Source organism: Danio rerio, chromosome 4 (genome assembly GCF_049306965.1).
Source record: "Danio rerio strain Tuebingen ecotype United States chromosome 4, GRCz12tu, whole genome shotgun sequence".
NCBI classification, from domain to species: domain Eukaryota; kingdom Metazoa; phylum Chordata; class Actinopteri; order Cypriniformes; family Danionidae; genus Danio; species Danio rerio.
In genome coordinates, this window is record NC_133179.1 from 9,434,750 (window position 1) to 9,451,435 (window position 16,686).

Consider the following 16,686-nt stretch of genomic DNA (forward strand, 5'->3'; position numbering starts at 1 on the left):
ATCTAATTACGGAGTCTTTTGCATCTCTGGCATTAATTATTCCTCGTGGAGTCACTGGATAGCGCACATTTCTTCTATTTTCATTTCACTTTTAGTTCGGAGTTGTTCTTTTTTCACATCCTCTTCTCCTCCTCTTTGCATTTTTGTCAAGATAAACTTTTTGATGGCTGTCACTGATCTTACTTCATTAAAAACACTTGTTCAATCCAACATTTGTATATTAGTGGGACTAAACTCAAAGAATAGGGATTATGATCAAGATTTAGAACGTTCTTATTTCTTTATTATATTATATTATTTAAATATCAAGTTTTGTAATTTAGAGCAACTTATCTTTCTTCACATGAATCTCCTACTAGGATTCTACTTTAAAGAAAATTGAGAAAATAAATTTTTGAGCAGTGTAAATGATTTACAAAATGACAAAATGACACTTAAAAGTTTATTAAATATTAATAACAATACTATTAAAAGTCATTTATACATATGTAAAAGTTACCCTACTAAGTAAGGTCCGTCCATTTTACGACAGCTAAATAAATGTTTACAATTTTGATCATTAATAAACAAATGTTTGCCTCAATGGAGTATTCATCCATCTTACCTAATATATTACACGTATACAATTCAATGAATTACATAGTGAAATACTCAAATAAATTGTTTTTAGAAGTGCAACCTCATTATTCCAAAAATGCAAAAGCAAAACTTTTAGGTTAACATATTTTGCATGACACCAGGCACATGTAGTCATGCAAAGCTACATATACTGTATATGTTTGCAGCCAGGTGTTTAAGAACACTGATGCTGATCATCTGTCTTTGCTTATAGATGTCCCGCTGTGCTGAATATCAGTGTAAAAAGTCCCCTGCTGCCCCTCAGAGCAAGACAGACTGAATGTGACTGACAAAAACGCTTTACACCTAATCTCTCATTTTTAATTATCTAGTCTAAAATGCAGAAACACAGACAGCAAAGTTATGTCTATGCCATGGACTAGTGGACAGCAGAATATAAAAATAAAATGATAAATATATCAAATACAGTATATTAAATAAAGCACATTAGCATGCATATAAAATCCAAAATAAATATCCAGATCATTCTTTTTCTACAGTTTTGTTATTTATATTAGGTTAGCCACATGATTTATATACATCCGTTGAAACTCTAGATGAAATGAGACTTTTTCCCCCTCAGAAACAAGTCCTACTTTCATAGTCTTAAAGAAATCTAATTTACATTTTCTTCCTATGTATAGTCATGCAGTGTTACAAATTTATTTTACAGTGCATAATTCTGTTTTAAAACTCCAGTATGAATTCAGTTTCGTTCCTTGTAATTTTCTGTGCATTTTATTTTGTATTGCTGTAACTCAGGGGTGCCCAAATTTATCTTACAAAGGGCCAAAAACCAAACTTGATTGAGGCTAGTGGGACGAAGGTAACTATAGGTGGGGCAATTTACCCTGGGGAATTTCCTCATTTATTTAATAATGTTAAAAGATGACTAAAAAACATTGCTTTATTAACTAATAGTATTTTTTACATTGTACAATAAACTTATTACAGTAAAAACAAAACAATCTAATTCATAACAGAATTACACTAGTTTTTGTCTTGATTTGCTTGCCGATGTGTTCTGCATAGTCATCTGTCGAGTGAGATTATTTACATTTTTTAAATCAGATGCATTTACATTTGATTGAAACATTTAAGTTCAGTTTTTTTAGTAGTTTAGCAAAAAAAGTTTATGTCAAATTAGAATTGACACTTTTTTATTAATTACATTAACAATACTGTTCAGAAAGTTCAAGAGAACTCATTTTCTAAGTTTGACCTTTTCCCTATTAGATCGATGGCACTTTTTACACTTCCTCACTACCAAAACAGCCTCTTAAATCTATAACACTTAATGCATAACAAATTTAGGCCAAAACCATGAATAAAGCATGGTAAATATGTGAGGCAATTTACCATGGGGAATTTCCTCATTTATTTAATAATGTTTAAAGATGATTAGAAAACATTGCTTTATATTAACTAATACAGTATTTTTTTTTTACATTGATGAACTTATTATAGTAAAAACTATCTAAATTATAATAGAATTACACTAGTTCTTGTCTTGATTTTCTTGCCGATGTGTTCTGCATAGTCCTCTATTCGTCGAGTAAGGTTTTTTTTTTACATTTTTTTTTTTACAAATTTGATTGAAACATTTCATTTCAGGGTTTATTTTTTGTAGCTCAGCAATAAAACAAACAAAAATGTAACATCAAATTAGAAATGACGATCTCTGTATTAAAGGCATTCACCTCAACCTTCTCCATCATACTCATTCTCCTCTCAGATGGGACGGTGGGCCAAATCAAAGGTAACAATAGGCCAACTTTGGCCCACGGGCCCTACTTTAGGCTTCTCTGCTATAACTTCTTGTGCTATTGCCTTCCTTGGGTTAATTAAATGTTGTAAGCCTCATTTTCAACAAAATGGCTAATTGCCATTTTTCAATTGCTATGTGTTACTGCACAATATGCATTGCAACAAATGTTGTTCTGATATTATCAAATAATATATCATTGTGTCATACTGCAATCTGCCATTGCTTGACATCATGCAAACTACCCAAATCAAAAATAAAAACGCCAGAAATGTCACTTCACTCAATGCACACAAAACAATCTCCTCATTTATTAATGAAAAAGGAAACTTTACTTTAATCTCCTGAGTTTAAATGCACTTTTCTCAATTATCTTCTTTACAGCCGGTGCATAAACATCAAACTAGCAGCTTTCCACTGTCGCTCCCCCCCGCAGGGTACACAGGATGTGTTTGTGTTCACCAAGCATCATCATGACTTGTCACCGCGGCTGTGAGTAACTGTCCATACGAGCGCATACACGGTATATGTGGGAAAGTTTAAGCCGTGTGTGTATATGTGTGTGTCTAGCTCAGAGCGATATGTGCTGTTGGTCCTACACGTTGTTTGTGCTTCACGCGCTTCTGAAAGGGACAGCCATCCTTAATACTTCATCCACCCACACCGGCATCACACACACACGCACGCACGCACACAAATAGGCACAAACACACCACGCGTCTCTGCATTTGCAGATCTGCGGATGACAAATGACTTGTAAACTTGCATTAGCGTCAGCAGAACAGAAAAACACACCACATGTTTCCCCCATGCAGTTCTTTTCATTCCAGAATCACCGCATGACAAATAGTCAGGATTTAGGAAAGAATGCAGCGTGCCAAGATCTCATTTAGTCCGGTGGAGGAGAGAATGTGTGCGTAAAACATGCAGATTACCAAAAGGGATGAGTCCAACAGCCGACTAGTTGATTAAAAGAGCTTGACTAGTCTCAGATGCTCTCATTCATTATGATTTCCTTTCTAATGTGGGTTTTCAGTACATGTACTCAAATCTGCATGTAAAAAATCCTATAAAGGTCTAAATGTGCACTGTTTTTCTGACAGCGAAGATAAAGAGGAAAAAACTTGAGCTAAAAGAGATGAAGATGTTCCCAAAGGTGCTCTGTTGGAATGAGATTTGGTGACCGTGGAGTCCGTATGACCATTCAGTGTAAACCCTAGAGACAGCTGTGCATGACAATCTCATCAGCAGTTTCTAAAATACCCATATGGCATCTCAAACTATGCCACGGTCAAAAGAACTCAAATCACCTTTCTTCGCTACTCTGATGCTTGGTTTTGACTTCAGCAGATCATCTTCAGCACCCTAAACTTAATGCAGAGTTGCTGCCATGTGGTTAGTTGATTAGATATTTGCATTAATGAGCAGTTGACAATAATAAAGAGGGTTTGAGAGTGTAGATCCAGTTCAAAAAAGACTTCTATATTCTGGCTACATAGGCAGCTACCTTCTAACAGCATCTTAAAGACATAAATCATCCAAAAATGAGAAATAAGCCATCATTTTCCCATCCTGGTGGTGAATAAATTATGAATGGGAATTATCTGTGGTTCTCAGGTGATAGATATTGGCCAGTAGGTGCCTTCTGTGTCAACTGGTAGTCTCAGAAGGCTGTAATTACCTATCTACATGGTTAATCAGCTATACTAATAAAGAAGACTCCAGATCCAGATCTGTTTTTAGATTACTGTATGAGTTGGATTTATAGTTGGGGTAGAAGTAGAAATTAATAAAATACAATTAATGTGAAATTTAATAAGTAATAATTAATTATTGTGGTTAATTAGCTATACTAATAGAGAAGACTTCAGATCCAGATCTATTTTTACATTACAGTGATGCTTTAGTTTAGGGTTGGGGTAGACATTAATTAAATACAATTAATGAGAAATTAAATGAATAATTTTAATAATTCTCGTTAACTTCCGGTAGCAGCCGTATGTAATCTATAGATGATTACCATGTGGATGGATGATAACAGCCTTCTGAGCCTACCAGTAGGCGCAGAAGGCCCCTACTGGCCCATATCTATCAGCTGATAACCACTATTAACGCCCATTTAATCAAGTGACAACATTCGAATCAACTGTACTAAGATATCAATATAATGTAAATAAATTGCAAACAGATTTAGCTTTTTTTTGGATACAAAATCATAAAATGGCCCCATGTGGCACATGGCATGTATTCCAACAGTTATGGTGTTTACAAAAGGGTGTAGTAAAAACCAACCCCAAATTTTTGGACTATTAACTAATGAAAATAGGCTAATAATTGATCTTTTGGATATGAAGCGAATTTAAAGTTTTAAAATCTCATGAATAATGTATTTATAAACTGTGCTGGTGAGTGGGCTTGACAAACCACCTGTAGAAACGCACTCTTTCTCTCTTTCAAGAAACTAGCACTAAATTCTACTTTCAATTCTACACTAAATTGTATAATTAGCACTTCTTGTGTGTATTGCCTGTTCTATTTGAATTGCTGAATTTCTCCTCAATTGTATATCACTTTAGACAAAAGTATCTGCTAAATGGTTAAATGTAAATGTAAGTGACTGATTTAAAATACCGACAATACATATGGAACCCTTTAGATTTTTTATATTCATTCTGGGATTTACTTCTATTGTAGGATATTAGAATTTGTCCTAAAGGAGGCATAGTAATCACCTGCCAAAGAAGTTGCCAACCATTTGGAACATGACACTTAATATATTTGCCTTAATAGATGGCTCTGTTAAGTTAGCAAGAGATGAAGACGCAGAAAAAGTAGAGATGAAGTGATAGAGAGATGGTGGAGTGTACTGAGTGATGCAGCGCTGCACAGATCATCAGCATTGCAGCCACAAAATCACAATAAAGATGAGAGTTTTGCCAGTGTGGTGCAGCATCTTTAACTCTGGGAGGAGAGAAATGAGCGTAGGACTAGACGAACTGACAGAAAGAAAGAGACGATGATAAAAGATAAACAGAAAGCTTTCTGTCCATCTTCTCCTATGGCGAAAGGCTATTACTAGATCTCAGCAGTGCTTACGTTTTATTAGACCCGCATGGTGTAAACACACATATGCACAAGCATGCTGGCACGAGATGAGGATTTCTGTCAGGACATAACAGAGTGGATTAATGCTAGATGGTTTAATCTAGCTTGTGAGTTCATGACTGTTGTAAACACATCAGCTTGACAAGCCGCATGTACGCATAAATAAACACTTATCAACCTTGATGTTGTAAGGGCTTACTGTGAGTTTTGCAGTAGCTGCCTGTCAGTAAACACACCTTAGATGGGCCACACACACACACAAACAAACTTTCATTATTTGGGCTTGATTTAAAACCAAACTCTAGCCACATCTTAAAAAGAAAACCCTTTTAAACAAATACTATTAGTTAGTTAAAACAACTGTGCTCAACATAAATGAGTACACCCCATTTGGAAAATGGTTATTTTTTTCCATTTCTCAGTGAACATAGGTAACATATTTGGTTGCAATTGAACAAAACAAATTTCTTAAATGAATATATTCATAAATATAATATTTTAGTCACCAAACGTCTTCATAAATAGAAAAATTATTGTTATTGGACACTTAAATATCAGGACAATAATAAATACTAACAAATATTACAAGAGTAACAAATAATGCTATAATAAATTATTTGTATAACTCATAATAATAATTATGTATAATACTACTATAATAAAGCATTGTGAATTATTATTAATATTGCAAACTCTGGCATTTTTATGATATATTTTTAGGCTCACATAGAATCTGCGCGCATAGAAATCCACAAATTTTTAACCCATCATTGAGTTTATTTATTCAGTTGTGTAAATGTGTATAAATTTAGATTTATCTTAATTTAAAAATAATTTCAGTAACATTATTGACAAATATAAAATTGTTCATTTGATTTATTTATGATACAGTTTATATATTTATAATATATTTCTTTTAGTAGAAATATATAATAAAAGAGACTTGATTTGTTTACCAATCAAGTAGATGTAATTGGATTTGCATTGTTAACATTAAATACAAGTTTAAAACATATTATTCTATATTTCAAATATTAAGTTTTTAGTTCTGCTACAACCAAAATCATTCCGCATAAATCCGCAGATTTTTTACAAAATTCTGAGCAGAAATAGCAAAAAAATGTCCGCAGAGTCTGTCTGTCCCTTCTAATTATTAAGCTTTGCTTTTACTGAATAATCCTTGTTCTTCGTCTGACAGATTACACTTTTATGTCTTTCTTTTTCTTTTGGTTCCTTTTTAAAACTTGTTTAACACATTTAACCTGTTTTTAATGCGTTTTTTTATATACTTGTTTCTTTCATTCTTGTTTATTAAAGCACTTTGAATTGCCATTGAGTATGAAATGTGCTATAAATAAACTTGCCTTATTCACATTTATTGCATTTAATATCAAAAATATTATATATAATATCATAATAAAATCATTATATATAATATCATAAAAAATGCACAAAAGGTTTATTTTTAGTCCTATAAGAATCTGCTTTTTATTTTAGTGACACCTCCATGTGGTTTCATCACATTTGACTATTCTTATAAATCCTTGCAAGATTAGAAAGCAAACCCACACATAATGTTGTGGCCAAATTCCCTAAAATAAAAAACACCTGGCATGCATTAACAATACATCAGCGTTTATACACAGAATTCAAGGCTAAGAAGATCCAAACAAGCACACGTTTTATTCACTCACACTGGCACAGAGGTAAACTGTCGGACAAGGAAGGTTGGCAAAAGAAGTGTTAACAAAAAAAAGAGAAGAATGAGCAAAAAAAAAAAAGGAAAAGAAATGAGAAAGACTTGAGGGGGAAGGGACAACACAACAACATATGGTGGCAAACACGATGACGGGAAGACTTGAGAAAGCGAGAAACTCACCAGGGTGAGCCGTAGATGCGGAAGCCCCTGACGGTCACATCAGAGTCCTGCAGGTAGATGCAGTTGGTGAGCAGCGACTGCACGTTTTCATAGTTCTCCGGCTTGAGTTTGGAGGCTGAGGGAAAGTAGTAGAAATCCTGCTTAATCAGGTCGGCCATAAACTCCTGGTCGAACGTCAGCTCGTGGTTGCCGGCGATGACGATTTTTATCTCGTAGGGCAGAGTGCCTGAGGAAAGAGAAAGCAGCTGTTGTGATAGAGTTTGGGTAATGATACATTAACAATGCATTAAAGAGTATTGTTAGTTATAATCTTAGTTATAAATGCATGCAAATGTTCCAATGATAAGCACATACACATTTGATATTTTCAAAAGACATTGTGGTTAGTAGATAAGGACACTGCATGCATCTGATCTGTGATTAACTACCAAAATCAGCATTCACTGGAGCAATTACCATGACTTTATTTTTAGATCTGAAGATAATTGAAATTCCCTATTAAAATCAAATATTTTGAATGTGTGATATTACTTCTCCCTCACTGTGGGATCAGAGACACAAAGGTTCAACAACTCTATGCTCAGTTCAAACCTGCAACCTTAAACCTATAGATCTGCATTGGATTTTTGCATTAATAAGCAGGACTAAAACAAAAATAAAGACAATAATAAAGAAGATGTCTTTTTTTTCTTCAAATTCTTTATTTTTCGTGCTTGTTTCGCCATATTTTACAGCCACCTTGAGGCTTTGTGGTTCCCTGATCTAAATTTAGTTTCTAAATTTGTGATAAAATGAGTGAAAATACTTTAAAAAATCTTCCAAAATGATTAAAAAACAAGTCAAAGATGTTAAACTGAGAGTCACTATTGGTATTTGAAACCATAATTAGCCTAAATAGTGAATATATGAACACATACGGCGAAGGGGGATGTGTAGCACTGTAAATGACAGGAGGATGAATCCTGTGGAAATCTGTGTTGGTTTCTACAGGCACAGATGCTACGTTGGCTTGCCAACAAGGTGGGCTATACCATTCTCCTGAAGGTATTAAGTTGATTTAAGAGGTTTTGTGTTTTTTGGCTAGAAGAAGTCATCACTGTAAATCAATGCAGGACTCTTAAAGGGATAGTTCACCCACAAACGATAACTTACTCAACTGTCCCTTGTACCAAACCTGTTTGGGTTTTTTTTTTCTGTTGAACACAAACGAAGATACTTTAAAAAATTAAACCAGTAACTATAGACCTACTCATTTTTTCCTATGTATGGTTGTCAGTGGCTACTGGGTTCCAGCATTCCCAAAACAAATGCTCTAAAAGTCCACTATATGGTAATTATGTGACAAGTAAAATGTAAATGATGTAGTAAGCTTTAATTTTTGGCTGAACTATCCCTTAATTAAATTTTTTTATTATGTTCAATCTACTTAAATTCGTTACGTTAACTTAATGGATTTGTGTTGGGACAACATGAATAAACTGAGTGCAACGCTGCATTTTCTACAGTGCTGTAAAGAACTTGTTTTGGACTCCTCTCCAGAATAATGAAATTAATATAGCACTTCACAATTCTGACATCCCTAAAAGTGCAAATATTATTACTCCTCATTCCATCGGCATCTCTGTCTTTTCACGGTGCTATAAAATGTTCACCGCGCCGGGGAGCGAACCTGTCCACGCCTGACAAACACAAAGACAGTCTGTCCCCACAAATCTCCTCTCTGCAAATCGCCCCGCGGATCCGAAGGCGAAATTACGCCAAACATCTGGAAATGTTCCCTTTATTTGAAAAGTGTCATAAAAGAGATGAGAAGCGTCAGAAAGTGTAAGGTTTGAGGTGTGACGGAGAGTTCAGTCAGCCTGTGTTTTGACAATTATGCAGCCAAGCGCGTCCCTGAAAAGCGGCAATTAAATTGTGGGCGGGAAGGATGTTGGATGTTGGGGGGGTGGAGGGGTGCTGGTTCTGAGGACCTACAAAAAAATGACAGAAATACACACACATACACACACACACGGTCCCTTGCACATGCTTATGCTCAAAACGTGTGACTTAACAGCAATTTTGTCTGACACTTAACACATGCACAGCACTCTGAAATCTGCGGCCATAAGCAGAATTTTACCATCGCTGGGAGATGATCGTAAAAGTAAGACATGGACAAAAACCTAAGAGAGAGAGAGTTTTATGTGTGTGGCAGATGCTTCACAAGAATCAGCACAGGCGTCTTGGAGATTTAAAACCTCCTTCCAGAGGCAAATCGCTGAAATCTTTCATGGTTGCATGAAACATTTTTTGTAATGCACGTAATAAAGAAGCACTTCGCAGCTCAACCGTTCGCTTTATCGTGGTCTGATTTGATTTCAGAGAGTTCATGTCTTCTAATGCACGTCAAATCCTCCATAATTCAACATCAATTTCTCAGACACCTGTCAATAGAGCCTATTACATTATGCGGCTTAGTGCTGTGTATGGTTCCATTTCTGTTTGTGCGGTATTTCTCCATGCATAACAACTGTTTATTATTTGGTAAATATCCATGTTAAATTGAAACAATTTAAAGCTAAATAATCGATCAATATTACAAGATGTCTCAGCATTATTTCTTGTGAATATGTAATACTTATATTTTGTTTACATCAGTGGTTCTCATTGGGTCTTGCTTCAGGACTGAGAAGCTACTTTCAAAAGGGTTAAGCATGCAAAAGTAAACAAATATATTATAAAAAATAAATTTGATTAATAAATACATTAAAAGATATATGCTTACATGCATAAATAAACAAATAAACAAACAAATGGATAGACAGATCAATTGTTAAAAACATAAGATTAATAAATAGACAATGAAGGAATGAATATGAATGAATGAAGGTGAATGAGGTGCATTGAATAAAGTAAATTGTCCATCGTGTATGTGTGAATGAGTGTGTGGATGTTTCCCAGAAGCTGTTTTGCAGCTGGAATGGCATCCACTGTGTAAAACATATGCTGGATATGTTGGCGGTTCATTCCGCTGTGGCGACCCCTGATGAATAAAGGGACTAAGCTGAAGGAAAATGATTGAATAGATGAATGAATAGTCCAATTTGAACAAGCAAACAATCGAACAAACAAACAAACAAACATAACATAACACAACATTTTTAAATAAACTAGTAGGTGAATAAATAAATAGATAAACCTAAATATACATAAATAAACTGACAAAAAGGCGCAAATTTATTTAAATAAACAAACAATTATGTTGGTAAGCCTGTATATCTTACCATTATGTACATTTTTTATTTAGTTGCATTGTATTTCCTTTAGCTCATGTTTTTTTTTTTCCTACTGCCCACAACCTTAATTTCAGGATCACAACCTATCATTTCTCCTTCTGTTTGTCTACATTTTGTCATACAGACGAGTCTTCATTGAGGCCATCTTCCAGCATAAACCACGGCGAATGAATTTCTGCACAAGACTTTTGGCCAGCGGAGAAATTAAAATGGTCGTGCCCAACTGAGTCTGGTTCTCTCAAGGTTTTTTTTTTCTTCACTCCCATCAGGTGAAGTTTTTTTTCCCTCTCCGCTGTCGCCACTGCCTCGCATGGTTCAGGATTGGTAGAGCTACGCATCGATGAATTTGCTCTTCAGTGTTTGAACTCTCAGTAATGATTAAATCACACTGAACAGAGCTAAACTGAACTGAACTGAACTTAAACACTAAAACCTGAACCACACTGTTCCAGTTACTATGACCATTTATGTGAAGCTGCTTTGACACAATCTACATTGTAAAAGCGCTATACAAATAAAGCTGAATTGAATTGAATTGAATTTTCATAACAAAGTGATTTGTTAGTGTGCATCCTCGCATCCAACAAAAAAAGAGAAGTATTCCATATTGTGTTTATGTTGTGCACCATCGGTTTCACATACATGTGTAGGCACTGCAAAAGTGTGAAAATCTCCCGGTGCATATGTTCATCTCCGTGCCTTTCTTTTCTCTCCTCCTCGTGCTTGCTTTCTCTCTCTCTCTCATATAGATTCCATAAACGGCCAGACTCCTTCAAAGGCAGAATTACACAGAGAATCACCATTTTACAATGGAGTCATTCTCTTAGAAACACAAAGCAAGAAAAAAAAGGCTTTGGAAGCAATCAATCACACAAATACAAAACGCCAGCAAGAGGGAGGATGGAAAAGACGAGCACCAAAGCTTTTGTGATGAGAAGAAGTGGGGATTGGGAAAAAAAACGAAACAAAAACACACACACACACAAAAAAAGCATGCCGATTTCAGCCTAAAATGCCTAATCTGGACACACGGATGAGTTGTTGTTATTAGTTTCTATCTTCTTGGGCCCTTTGTCTTTGATTTCAAAAGCACTTTCAAGGCGGCAATAGCTTAAATTTCACTGTGAATCTGACAGACAGCTTCTGTTCTTTTCACTTCAAAAAGAGAGCAATTAAAGTGGATGAATGCAGGCCCGTGCGTGCTCACGCAGACACAAATGTGCGGCCAGAAAAGCATGTTCAACAATTTAGACACACACACACACACGTGCACAGGCACTTGCCATACAAAACGTCTTACTCATAAACATGCAACACTGGCATATGTGTGTGGATGTGCTGTGGACCATTAGATTCTGGGCTTTGGAGGTGCATAAGCCCAGAGGAAGTGTCCGGATTTGAGTGCTATTGTCATTTCTGTTCTGGTGGGTGGTCTTTGGACTTTGATGGAGCAAATCCTCCAACCTCCAAAATTCAGAGCTCATTCAAAAGGATTATGGAGCGCTCTGTGTGTGTGTGTGTGTCTGTGTTTGATGCCTCAGACATTCCGCGAGACGTTTGCCACCTACGTGATGTGTGCACTTTCTTGTAAGTTGGCTGACTGAGAAAGTATCTGCCAACAAGACAACTGTGCATTTAACACATTTATTACAAATGAACTTTAATCAGGGTGCATGGTGAAATATAAATGGACAATCACATATATTAGAGGATGCATGAAATAATTTTGTCATATTTCGGCAAAAGAAAAAAACATTTCAGGTTTCGTATAATTCTATATGTAAGACTGTCATGGTGCAGGCTATTCAGTACAGAATTCATGCTATTACAATACGTAAAGAGAAATATGAAGAAATCTGCTTTTCATAAGTTTACAGTTTTTCTTTTCATCAAAGTTTTTTAAATATTTATGTTAATAAAACATCCTACTGATCCACAAATAAAGCCAGTTGTGCTTGATTAAACATCATTTTTAAGTTTATGTCGAAGTTTATTCAGTGTTTTGTATCATAATAACTAAAGATGCAATCAAAATCAATCCAAAAGGGGTTTATGATGCTGATTGGTTGTTGTTTTTGAATACCGCATCTTGATTACAAGTGATTTAGCTTAATATTAGGAACGTTTATGGTAGAACTTGCACGTCTGAGACATTTGTGACAAGATTTCTGGTTATCTAAACGTTTTAATAAATGACATGAGTGGAAAACAAAATAAACTGCAAATAATATATAATAGTTTCTATTTTATGCTCAACAACTATTAATTAAACAGGACACAAGATTGTATTGAATAAAAAATTAAATCATAAAAAAAAATCATAAAAATAAAAAAATAATAAAAAATCATCTTCAAATTACACAATTATTACACAACACTAATTTTTTTTTCAAATTTTTGTAATGTGACACTAAATTATGTATTTCATGACGATTTCCCACATTTGACAACATTTTAGGAATTAACAGGCTGGTTTGTTTATGCTTTTAAGACTGTCTTTATAAACAACCTCTTGAAATAAAATGGCAAAAATGTTTTGCTATGGGCTACTGGTCTAGTCTAATATTAGACCTGCACAATATATTGTTTCAGCATCCATATTGCAATGTGTGCATCTGCAATAGTCACATCGCAAGATAAGCAATGTTAAGTCTGCATTATAATTGACAAGGAGCTACAGAATAATGTTTAATAACTGTATTTATACAGAATTTATACAATTTATACAAAAAAAGAAAAAAAAAAGGTTTTTTATACTTGGATTTCTTTTTCTTTTTTTCTAGTCAAAATATATACATTTTAAAGCAAAAACAAGATTATTTTATTTGCCCCCGCTGGCAGATAATTTTGCTTGTTTTAAGGAAAAACTCTTAATTTTGCTCTATTTCTTTATAAAGTAAAACAAAACAATATTTTTTACTTGATTTTAAAATTATTAGATAGTTGGACTGGAAAATAGACAAAGCAAAGTAAGAAAAGTATTTTTTGCATTGTGATTATTCAACTTCTGTACATAAATACTGTTAGACTCCCCATATCCCACTATCTTGTAAAACTGTATTTATATTGTAATATTTATTGCAGAAAAAAAATTCATTCATTTATTTTCTTTTCGGCTTAGTGCCTTTATTAATCCGGAGTCGCCACAGCGGAATGAACCGCCAGAAAAAATATATAATCGCAAAATCAGATTTTTTTCCAATATCATGCAGCCCTATCTAATATAGTCTGAACTGCTTCATACTTCAATAATGCAACCCTCCATCACAAGCAAAAGAGTCACAAAACAATTAGTGTTGAATTGAACCACTCAAACTATATAGCTCAGCAGTGGGCGGCCGTGCATTTATCTGTCTCATGTCAGAAAGTTAAGGAAGCAAAGAACAAGTCAGCTTAGTTTCAATAGATGTTTTTTTGGACTGAGTTCTGAAAAGCAGTTCGAGTTCATGTTTTCAAACGCGATTCTTTCAAAAGATTGAACTTCTCATGAAATGACCCCTTTAAAAGCATATTTGTGACATTTGATTTATTTAGTGTATGCTTCGAACTTGTTTCAACCCCTCGCTTCACCCTTCTTCCTTCTTTTTAGATCTTTTTAGTCCATAATCCTGGCTCAACGGAAAACAGTGATGCTTTGAAGAAGTGAAGTGCAGAGTCTGTCAGCCAAACATACACAAACACACAAACAGCGGAGGTGTTCTTTGTGTTGCTTCATGTGCCCATGTGAAATGTAAACACAAAGTATTATAGCAGGCACAGCATCCGCCCATGCAAAAGATTTCAGTCTCTCACACACATATATTCATGCTTGTACTGTACAATGGTCGTCTTTGTGGGGACTTGCCACAGATTTAATTCATACTATACTTTCTGTACACTAAGCCAAAATCTACCCTTAAACCTAACCAACAAAAAAAGTTTTGCAAAATGTGGGAAATTACATTTAATCTGTATAAAAATGTCTGTACGTAACTCTAAACAAAGCTAAGAGCTAAAACAACCCATTTTTAAAAACACTTTCTCGTTATTTACTCAATTGTGGTATTCATCTTTTGAATAGTGTGCACTCTGGTCCATAAAAAAAATTGTAGTTTGCTTTGATCTTACTAAATCTTATTAAAAATACCTGAACAATGAGTTACATGTATAGTTCTTTTGTCTTTTATTTGCATAACATTTTAATTAGGCTTAATTGTAATAAATAAAAAATAAGCACATACTAGTAAACAATGACTTTATTAGAATTATTAATGGTCACACTTAATTTTGATGGTCTGTTTGTTGAGTTAAGTTACATTGCATCTACATGCCAACTAATTCTTATTAGATTATAAATAAACTGTTAGGTTGGGGTTAGGGTTAGTGTAAGTTGACATGTACTTGCAAAGTTTCTTATAGTCAGTTAAATGTCTGTTGAAGAAGAAGTATCAGCAGATGTTAAGTAGACGGTCTACTAATACTCAAATGGACCATCGAAATAAAGAGTTACCTTATTAATTATTAGTATTAATGTATTTATTCTTTATTGTTTAATTATATAATCTTAATTCAGTAAATAATTAATTATAATAAACTATAATTTATTATTTGATTCTTCTATTTGTATATGTTGTAGTGGGGATATAGGTATACTGTATATTAGGGATGTTCCGATCGATTGGCCACAGATCGGTATCGGACGATAATCACATTTGATGACTCGATCGATACTCGCTAATCTGACCTCTCATGAACCAATCACAACTGTTTGTTTACGAGTTTACAAGCAGAGGACATACAGTACAAGAACTGAAGTCTCTTTGCATATCAAAACTGACAGTTCTGCATTTTCAACAATATTGCAAGTTCATTAAAACCTGGCTGGAAATATTAAGGAAATAAAAAAAATAAGTATACTTAAATATTCAATAATATAACTTATCGTAATATACTTATTGCAATAAACAGTAGTTTATAGACCTATTTCCTTTTAGTAAAGAAGTAATAGATTTAGTTAATGGATACAGTAGGTGTGCATTTTAGCTTCTTACGCATCAAATATGCGCCAAACTTGATTGAGCCGGGTTGAATTCTTCTATCATTTGCAATGTTTCCATTTTGCTTTGTTGATGATTTTCTTACCAATTTTTTGTCTCTGTTTTATCTATATTATTATGAAGCTGTTTCTGACCATTACATGTCACACACAATGGTTAGAGACATGTTAAGGTAATTATATGCAACATCTTTAATTTATTCTCTTAGGTAAGGAGAGATCTCCACTTTATCATACTTGAAGAGAAAATGTGCTTTATGCATTATAAAGCTGAAAGCATCAGAATCAGTACTTGGTATCGGTCGATCACCATGACAAGGAATTGGTACTTAGCATCGACTGCAAAAATCCTGATCGGAGCATCCCAGGTACTTAAATTCACATATATGTTTATGTATACTATAGTTAAAAAGAATAAACCTTGTACCTGTATCCTAGATACCTGAGGTGTATGTGTGTCTGTCTGTATGTGTGACTGGGATAAGAATAAATCAAATAAACATCAATGAAACAAAGTGATTAAAAGAAAATAAGAATGTTACAGAACAAAACAAATTACATGTCATCCACATAGACGCAGAGACTCGAATCACTCAACCACAAAACCAAACAACGATTTCATCTATGTCTGAGATTGTGTTTTACACTTTAGCTGAAAATCCGTAAAGGAGTGTCAAGCTTCCTCGTTAATAATCCACAGCTAAACCTTCAGCAGAGTAAACCCATGGCAGGGTGGAAAAAAGGCAAAAAAGAAAGCTGTAGAGCTTGAAGGAAGAAAAAGGGAGAGCACATTAAAGTTTCATGACGGTTTTCTTTCCAGATACAGACCAGAGAGGGAGAGAATGGAGGGAAAACTAAAAGTTGAGAGGAGAGAGAGGGAAAAGAAAAGGGAGTGAGAAAGGTGTAAACTTTTCTCCCAAGAATCTTCCACCTCACACACTCATCTCACACAGCCCACGCAGCTGTCACATCACCATTGGGCTAATCTATTATTCATAATGTGGAC

The 16,686-nt window shown here is 34.5% G+C and overlaps 1 protein-coding gene across 5 annotated transcripts in view; it reads right to left on the reverse strand.

Moving 5' to 3' along the window:
- mpped1 (metallophosphoesterase domain containing 1) overlaps positions 1-16,686 on the reverse strand; it is a 108,661-nt gene that overhangs the window by 80,379 nt on the left and 11,596 nt on the right. For all 5 annotated transcript variants that reach the window (XR_012401822.1, XR_012401823.1, XR_012401824.1 and 2 more), the window contains exon 4: positions 7,368-7,593. Coding sequence is in view for 2 of the 5 variants with exons in the window: in XM_017355267.4 (XP_017210756.1) it covers positions 7,368-7,593 (226 nt within the window). In the remaining 3 variants the exon portion in view is untranslated. The remainder of the gene's footprint in view (positions 1-7,367; positions 7,594-16,686) is intronic.